Genomic DNA, 9385 nt, shown 5'->3' with positions numbered 1-9385 from the left:
CAATTCCAAAGACTACAGTTCCCATGTGCACAGGAGCTGCTCAGTCTGTCTTCTGGTCTATTCTACACACAGGCAGGGAAGCACGGAATAGGGAGAGAGAGGACAGGGGGCTAAACAGAAGGAAAGTCTAAAATAGTCCCTGACCACTGACCGCTGGCCCAGACACACAAGATGAGGGGCCAGCGAAGGGCAGAGACCATGGTTTAGTTGGTAGTGGCACCAGTTTATACAGTTGCAGGATTTTTTCCAACCGGACTCAGTGGCTCAGGAAAAAAAAGCACACGTTTTTGAAATGGGATTTTTCCAGGTGAAGTGAAGGATGAAAAAAGCAAAGATGCTGTAAATATCGGTCACAGGGTAGTTCTGACAGTAAGCCGCAGACAAGGAGGGGATCCCAAATCTGGCTGGCCATAAGAACTCCCTGGGAAACTTAAAATCTGGATTCCAGAACCTCATCTCAGACCAAGCGACAGTATCTGACGGCGTACAGATTGGCATTTGCTGCACTGAAGTGAGTAGGGAAGGAAGGGAAGCTGTGAAGGGGCGGACAGACTGGTGAAAAACCTGGTCTTCAACCTGAACACCTCACTGATCCTGAGGAACATGGGAGCCAGGAAGTGAGAGAGGGACAGGTAACTGGCCCAGAGCTCTTATGTGGAACAATTCTGACAAGGCACAGCTATGGGTGGGGTGGATAACGCAGGGTTGCGGTAAGCATGGAACCCGTAAAGCTAGGGGGGTACCGGGTAAACTGACCATGTACATCCTGATGCACGCAGAGAAATAACCAGGAGACTGGTTAGATGAGCTGGTAAGGAGAAGACGTAAGCTTTAAGGACAAAGTGTAAACCGATCACAAGGAGAAACGGTTTGGAAGCAGCACTGGGGAAGTGACAGGCTCGTACTGCCTCCCAGCCCTGCACAGGCTGGAAGTGGCGAGGGACTCGCCTCCCAAGCAAAGCTGGCTTTATGTTCTTTTTCTTTCTTTCTTTCTTTTTAATACTATCGGGCGATAGGGATCCCTGGGGGGCTCAGTGGTTGAGTGTCTGCCTTGGGCCCAGGGTGTGATCCTGGAGTTCCGGGATTGATACCTACATCGGGCTCCCCGCAGGGAGCCTGCTTCTCCCTCTGCCTGTGTCTCTGCCTGTCTCTGTGTCTCTCTCATGAATAAATAAAATCATAAATAAATAAATAAATAAATAAATAAATATCATTTTTCCTCTAAATGATGGTCATACAATTTAGTCCAAGTAGGGAACTTTAAAAGACATACCATAGTGCATAATTGTGTTAATATGGGTGAAAGAGCGAAGACAAAGTATCTATAGTGATAACGATGCAATGAATGTTAGGCAAGTAAAAAAGGGCCAAAAATTTATAATGCTTTGGCTAGTGAATCAAATTTTTATATAAATAATTCATCTCTTCAATAACTACTGAGCATCTGTTATGCACCAGGCACCATTCTAGGCAGCAATTATGACACAATCAAGTCCCTACTTTGTGGGGAAATAAGTATAAGTAAGTAAGTATATAGTATGTCAAAGGTAGGTAAGTATAATGAAGGAAAATTTCAAAAGGGAAATGAGAAGCAGAGAGAGTGTTGGGGGGAGAAAAGGGTGGGGAGAGACACTGCAGTTTTATAAGATGGCCAGGAAATGGTCGCTAAGATGACATCTCAGGAGACCTGAGAGAAGAAATGTTTCTGGAAAATTAAATTTCAAAGGCCCCACAGTGGTGAATGCTTTCAGCATATGCAAGGAACAGTAGGGCTAATGGGGTAAGAGAAGTTGGCAGGGGAGAAAGGTAGATGGTTCGAGGTCAAGTCACCTGCAGCCCTGTAAGGCCATTATGAGGATCTGACGCCGCACGAGATGGGAAATCATTTAAAGATTTGGAGCAGAGAAGGGACATGATCTAACATTTTAATACAAAATAAAGTAGGGGTAAAAGCTCTAAGATCAAAACAGGATCTGTTAAAAGTAAACACAGATAACCAAATTCTGGTAGCAACTAGGTACACAAAATCTTTTTTTGTTGGTCCAAATCTTAACAATAGTTTAATACCAGGGGAGATAGTATACACTGAAGAAAGGCATAAAGTAACTTACTGCAATTTGTCTTTTATCTGTTTCTCCTCTTTTATGATGAAGATCTAAACAAATCAGTTAAGAATAATAAATCTGATTAAATGCCATCACAGAATCTCAATTGTGCCTCAACTTTGATTTGTAAAGTACACAGTATTTTTTTTAATTTACAGAAATGAACTGTTCTAATAGCCCATGTATTGATGAAAGGATACAAGTCAAGTATTCCAAAATGGTGACATCCCATATGTAGTCATAGTAGGAGTCCATAGCATCGTGACTGAAAAACAGAATTTAGTTACTTCCTCTTTCTTAAGCAGAAAATTTCAACTTCATTTTATTTTAAAAATCATTCATACCTATTTTGTTCCTGCAATGATTTAAAGGCTGTCTTGTAGTCAATCTCTCTGAGGAACTGACATAAAATTGCCACCTACATAAATAAAGATTTGAAAAATGGTTTCATGTAACCAGTATCAACAATGATTCCTGCTTTGGATAGAGTAAATTTATTTTATTCAATATTGTTTAGTAATCTACACCCAATCTGGGGTTCAAACTCACAACCCCACGATCAAGAGCTGTGTGCTACTCCAACTGAGCCAGCCAGGTACCCCCAGCTGGGGTAATTTTTAATGATTCGTACATCATCACGATCCTGTGCTCCCTGCTCAGTGGGCAGCCCGCTTCTCCCACTCCCTCTGCCGTGTCCCCTGCTTGTGAGCACTCACTCTCTTGAGCTTTCTCTCTCTCCCTCTCTCATACTCTCTCTCAAATAAAAATCTTAAAAAAAAAAAAAAATCTGCCTAATGTTGTTAATCAATAACCTAAATCATAAATTTTTACCAGCTTTATTTGAGAAACTGGCAAAAAGCCAGCTCAGAAAACTAAAAGGAATGGAAAACTGCCAAACAAAAGTATTATGTAATGACTTTCAAGGATGTAGAGAGCATGCAATTAGAGCCGTCACAGCTAATTCACTCCTCCGCCCCCTCAAGGCTCTGGCAACCACTGATCTACATTCTGACTATAGATTGGCCTACTCTGGACATTTCATATGAATGAAATCCTACTACAAAGCCATGTCAATGCGTTTTATATTCAACATAAACACTTCTAAGATCCATCCCTGATAGAGCATGTATCAGCCCTTCATTCACTTTTATGGCAAAATAATATTCTACTGTAGGATCTACCAAATTTTATTGATCCATTCATCAACTGATGGACATCTGGGTAGTTTCTACTTTTTGGCTCTTATGAATAATGCTACTGTGAACATTCATGTACAAATCTCCCTGTGGACAGGTTTTTAATTTTCTTGGTTACAAACCTAGGAATTAAACTGCTAGGTCACATGGTAATTTTAAGCATACATTTTGAAGAAGTGCCAAACTGTTTTCCAAAGAGGTTGCCCCATTTTATATCACTACCAACAGTGAGTGTATGAGGGTTACAATTTCTCCACACCTTCACCAACAGTAGCTACTGTCTGTCTTTCAATTACAGTCATCCTAGTTAATGTGAAGGGTATCTCACTGTGGTATTTATTTGTGTTTCCCTAGTGACTGATGTACATATCCACTCTTAAATATTAAAAAAAAAAAAACAAAAAAAAAAGGATGCCGGGGTGGCTCAGTGGTTGAGTGTCTGCCTTTAGCTCAGGGCGTGATCCGGGGTCCTGTGATCAAGTCTCTGCCTGCTTCTCCCTCTGACTATGTCTCTGCCTCTCTCTGTGTCTCTCATGAATAAATGAAATATTAAAAAAATATATGTATATAAAATACACACACACACTTGAAAACACTTCCATTTAGAGGATTCAAAGACCAATGTTTTCTAATTCCTACTTTCATTTTAGTTAAAATTCACTAAAAAATTTTAAAGAATATGCCAAATTCTTAACCAAAACTATACACATGAAAATAAGCCAACATAATATAAACTAACCTGTGTGTGGCAATTCAGCAAAGAACAACATTTTATCATTCGTTTTATTACCTACAAAAACAAATTGATTATTTTCAAAAACCAGTTAACATCAACTGTAACCAATTTACCATTACCACTCTGATGTGGAATGTCAACAGTGGTGAAAACTGTGTGTATGTGGGAATGGTAGGTATGTAAGAACTCTTATTTTTTGCTTAATTTTGCTGTGAATCTAAAAGTGCTCTAAAAATTATAATTTTTCATTAAAAATAGCTGGTTACTAAAAAATTTAAGAACTTATTTCAAAAGCCATTTATTATTAAGTATTGAAAAATACCATTTAGAAGTTGATACCGGTGGCCTAAACCAGAGGAAAGAGAAATACGTACAGAAAGAAAATGAAATAAATTTGAGATTTACAAGATAAAATCAATTATGTCTTGAAGACTAATAGGATTTTGGTAAGAGCATTAGCGAATAGAGGAGACTCAGGATTTGGGCTTGGTCAACTCCAATGGCTGACTGGACAAAAGGTGTGTGGTGTTCTGGAGTTTTGTCATCGTTATTTTATGGAAAAAGGTCAGCTGGAGGGAGACTATAAGGTAAGATGCTGAAATCAGTTTTGGACAGGTTGAGTTTCAGGTGTTCTAGGAAATCAATGCAGCAATGATCTATAGGCCCTGAAAATATGGAGAGGAACTGGGTCCAGAGCATTCAATTTAGGAGTTACCATCATATACGTGGAAATAAACTCACCCCGAAAGAGGTCCAGGAAAATGAAAGCATTCAGGTAGACAAGAAAGAGAGCCCACAGAAACAACTTACCTGGTCTGTATACACGTCAGGGGGCACAGCTTTATTGAAGAAATCAGAACACACAGCTCCTGCCTGCAGGTAATAGTGAAGAGCTGCCGAATACTGATTTGTTGCTGAAGTAGAAAAATGGAAATGCAGAATTACCTATTAGACATACATATTAGAAAAAACAGACAAGGCCTCTTTTGTGAAGAGCTGGGTATTATACTTCATGAGTTGAAAAAAGCAGACTCAAAAACAAAACAAAACCAGACTCAAACCACAAGACTACAGATAACACTCAACAAGGACAACACAGAAAAATCGCATCTTTAAAAACTATTTTAAGGAAGCAATAGGATATGCTCCTTGCTTTCTAACGGATTAGCCAAAAATTTAGCTCACAGAAATTAAGTATTGGAGGTATTTGTTTCCCAAACACCCACTAGAAACACGCCTAATTTGCTGAGGTAGTTTATCTTCAGTAAATCTATTTTGAATATAGGTATTAAGATCTTGAGAATAAGTTATTTGGGGGGTTAGGGTGAAAATGAACATTAAAACTGGTATTTAGGGGGATCCCTGGGTGGCTCAGTGGTTTAGCACCACCTTCAGCCCAGGGCGTGATCCTGGAGACCCAGGATCGAGTCCCACGTCGGGCTCCTTACATGGAGCCTGCTTCTCCCTCTGCCTGTGTCTCTGCCTCTCTGTCTCTCATGAATAAATAAATAAAATATTTTTTTAAAAAAACTAGTAATTATTGGGACGCCTAGATGGCTCAGTGGTTGGGCATCAGCCTTTAGCTCAGGGCATGATCCTGCGGTCCTGAGATCAAGTCCCACGTCAGGCTCCCTGCATGGAGCCTGCTTCTCCCTCTGCAGAGACACAGAGGGAGAAGCAGACTCCTCCTGGCAGTTACGCATCTGCCTTTAGCCCAGGGCCTGATGCCAGGGTCCTGGGATCGAGTCCCACATCCGACTCCCCGCAAGGAGCCTCCTTCTCCCTCTGCCTGTGTCTCTGCGCCTCTCTCTCTGTGTCACTCATGAATAAATAAAATCTTAAAAAAAAAAAAGTGTCTAAACAGATTTTAAAATAGCATATTTAGACTAGAACATTTTAAAATAGCAATCTTACAGGGTCGCCCCTGGATGGCTCAGTCAATTAAGCGTCCAACTCCTGGTTTCAGCTCAGGTTGTAATAATTCATTTTTTAAAGTAGTGATTTTACAAACTAAACTTTAACTTCTTTCCCTAGGAATGTTTTAACTGACTTAGTAGATGAACATTCACTTTTTCAAAAGAAAAAAAGAGTTAACAAAAATTTAAAGCATCTGAACCAAAGGCTCAACATGGAAAAATGAATATATGAATGAGTATATCTAGGAAGAAGAATTAGAGGTCAAAACAAGACTTAAAGTAGTGTGGAGGGACGCCTGGGTGACTCAGTGGTCGAGCGTCTGCCTCCAGCTCAGGGCATGATCCTGGAGTTCCGGGATCGAGTCCCGTATCGGGCTCCCTGCCTGGAGCCTGCTTCTCCCTCTGCCTGTGTCTCTGCCTCTCTCTCTGTGTCCCTCATGAATAAATAAATAAATTCTTTAAAACAAAATAAAGTATTGGGGAAAAATGTGTAATGTATTTATTTTTTGCTTCTAAAAGTGCTACAAAAAAGAACAAACCACAAAGCAACCATGCATCTCACTTACCAAAATAAATGTCTGCCTGAATAATTAACCAGGAATGGTTGTTTGGATTTATACTGAGGGCATATCGAACCAGCTCTTTCACTGTGATTGCCACAGCTTCAAAGTCCACTGACTGGAGGCTTCAAAGGAAAAAAAAAAAAAAACAAATAACCCACAATGAACATTAATCTCTTTCAACTTTAAATTCCATATATTTATTAAAAACAAAAAGATTAAGCCAAAATTTAGGTGACCAAAATACAATGCTACATATTCCTGAGAGTAGACCCATTAAAACCATCACAGCTAAGTGTAGGAGAGCGGAAGGAGGGCCCGGGCCAGCTGCTCTGGGCCGGGTTAAACCTGCAGCCCTCTGATGCAGAGAGCCCTCTGCAGCCCTCTGTGAGCCTACCCGCCAGCCCCGGCCCTGCTGCCCCCCGGAGGCAGTAGGGCACAGCCGGAGAGAACACGGGCTCCGGGTCAGACCCCCGGGAGGCTCAGGTCCTAGCTCTAGCATTACAAGGTGAAGCTGGATAAAGTGCTTCCCGCTGGGAGGGGTCAGATCCGGCCATAATCTACCAGCCTCCCCAGGACAGCAGGAAAGCTGCGGTACTGTCAGCTGGATTATACATTTACAGCTAAATGACTGAAACTCCTTTGTGATATTTTATAGAAATCTATAAAATGTTGGGTTGCCCGGGGGGCTCTGCGGTTGAGTGTTTTGCCTTGGGCCCAGGGCGTGACCCCGGGGTCCCAGGATCGCATCCCGTGTCGGGCTCCCCGCATGGAGCCTGCTTCTCCCTCTGCGTGTGTCTCTGCCTCTCTCTGTGTCTCTCATGAATGAATAAACACAATCTTTTTAAAAATTAAATTTAAATTAAAAAAAGAAAAAACTTCGTAGAACCTGCTCATGAATATAGGAGTGAAGAGGAGCAGGGAGGTAGACATCTCGGCAGCCTGGCTCTAGTCTGGGGCAGAGGCAGAGGAAGTCCTCGACCATTAATAGGAATGGGGAATTTGGGGGGCCGCCTGGGTCAGCAGTTGAGCCTCTGCCTTTGGCCCAGGTCGTGACCCCAGGGTCTCAGGATCGAGCCCTGCATCAGGCTCCCTGCATGGAGCCTGCTTCTCCCTCTGCCTGTCTCCACCTGTCTCCTGCGTCTCTCACGATTAACAAATAAAATTTTTAATTTATTAAAAAAAGAGAAATTTATAAAATGTTACCAAGAATTCTACCTACATATCAAATAACTGATCTTAAAATAGCCATACTTAATTCATGCCATTCTCACACTATTCTTGGGAGTCAATAAAGACTCCTGCTCAGGAGAAGTGTTTTTTTTTTTTTTTCTGGTCATTTGGTCACATTTTATTTTCTCTAGGTCAATTTACATAAAAGTATTTATCATGAAGATAATAGTTATTAAGACTATTATGTGTCAGTTCTTATTCTAAACACCTCGTTTAGAAAATGTATTAATTTATTTAATCCTCACAAATCTGAGGTAGGTACTATTCCTATATCCACTTAATAAATGAGGAAATGGACTAAGAAAGCAACTTATCCCTAACCCCTAACCCTAACCCTAACTCACCCACCTTTGACCCTCCAAGCCTCTACATGAGATGCACAACAACTTCCAATCTCCAAGCTTGGGATGAAAGCAAAGTACTCTCAATCTACAGACTGCTTATCTACCTACTAAAATCTTTTCTTCTTCAAATATGCCACAAAGAACAATAAAATAAGGCCTAGTCCTGCCTTTTAGGCACAAAGTGGGGGAAAAAAAGGGCAGCCTGGCGGGAAGAAAAAGTAACTTCTGTGAGGAAAGAAATGGGACTCCTGAATGAGAAGCTGCTATGTGTAGGAAGAGAAATGTGTAAATAGTTTCTTCTAGAAAAAGAACATTTTCTTCTCCCTCTCCAAAATTCCATCATCTTCTTACAATTCTCAGGAAATGAAAGAGAGAACATTTCTTTTTTTTTTTTTTTTTTTTTTTTTTAATATGTCCCTGTTGTGTGTCACACACTAGGTATTCTTTTTTTTTTTATTTATTTATTTATTTATTTATTTATTTATTTATTTATGATAGTCACACACAGATAGAGAGAGAGAGACAGAGACACAGGCAGAGGGAGAAGCAGGCTCCATGCACCAGGAGCCCGACGTGGGATTCGATCCTGGGTCTCCAGGATCGCGCCCTGGGCCAAAGGCAGGCGCCAAACCGCTGCGCCACCCAGGGATCCCGAGAGAACATTTCTTAACGTATCCAAGAACTTAGTAACTAAAAAGGGTTTGGGAGCCTCTGACAATCACAGCATTAGAACAGACCCACAAAGAATTATCAAAAAATCATTTTCAGAAAGATACTTGTAAAAGATGTAAAATGCTGGAAACCTAACAGGAAATTTTTTTTGACCTCGATTTTCTAATTCTACCCATTGACAAAATATCAGGATCACTTAGGGATCTTTTTCAACCAAAGGCTGGTATACCTTAGCTCTTACAGTCACACCATATTCATTTTTAGGAAAATAATGGCTGCAAAAGAGAAACTAACTTGGCTGTAGAATCCTTATAGACTTTAGCCTTTTAGTCAAATTATTCGAGGTTATCTGTATCAGGATGGTTTCTAAATACATAAATAATAAGTTATAATACATCTTACTTGGGGATGGAGGATGGCCAAATAGAAATGTGCTCAGCTGTAATATCATTCACAATGTCCTCCTTAAAAAAAAAAAAAAAAAAAAAATTTAAAGTGTGATTTTAACAGGAAATTTCTTTCAAAGATTTTTTTTAATAAAATTATAAAATACTGACCCGAACGTTGTGAAGTTTCACAAATAGTGACAAAATAATAGTCAAAACCAATGGTTCCTACAATAA

General features: G+C 40.4%; 1 protein-coding gene across 3 annotated transcripts in view; it reads right to left on the bottom strand.

Annotated features, from left to right (window-relative positions):
• INTS8 (integrator complex subunit 8) overlaps positions 1-9385 on the bottom strand; it is a 50948-nt gene that overhangs the window by 1924 nt on the left and 39639 nt on the right. For all 3 annotated transcript variants that reach the window (XM_038579791.1, XM_038579792.1, XM_038579793.1), the window contains 8 exons: positions 9320-9376; positions 9165-9226; positions 6520-6638; positions 4848-4951; positions 4041-4091; positions 2450-2523; positions 2306-2370; positions 2112-2155 (listed from right to left, as the gene is read on the bottom strand). In XM_038579791.1, the coding sequence (XP_038435719.1) occupies positions 2112-2155; positions 2306-2370; positions 2450-2523; positions 4041-4091; positions 4848-4951; positions 6520-6638; positions 9165-9226; positions 9320-9376 (576 nt within the window). The remainder of the gene's footprint in view (positions 1-2111; positions 2156-2305; positions 2371-2449; positions 2524-4040; positions 4092-4847; positions 4952-6519; positions 6639-9164; positions 9227-9319; positions 9377-9385) is intronic.

This window comes from Canis lupus, chromosome 29, assembly GCF_011100685.1.
Source record: "Canis lupus familiaris isolate Mischka breed German Shepherd chromosome 29, alternate assembly UU_Cfam_GSD_1.0, whole genome shotgun sequence".
NCBI lineage: Eukaryota > Metazoa > Chordata > Mammalia > Carnivora > Canidae > Canis > Canis lupus.
This window is presented reverse-complemented; position numbering and strand designations above follow the sequence as displayed.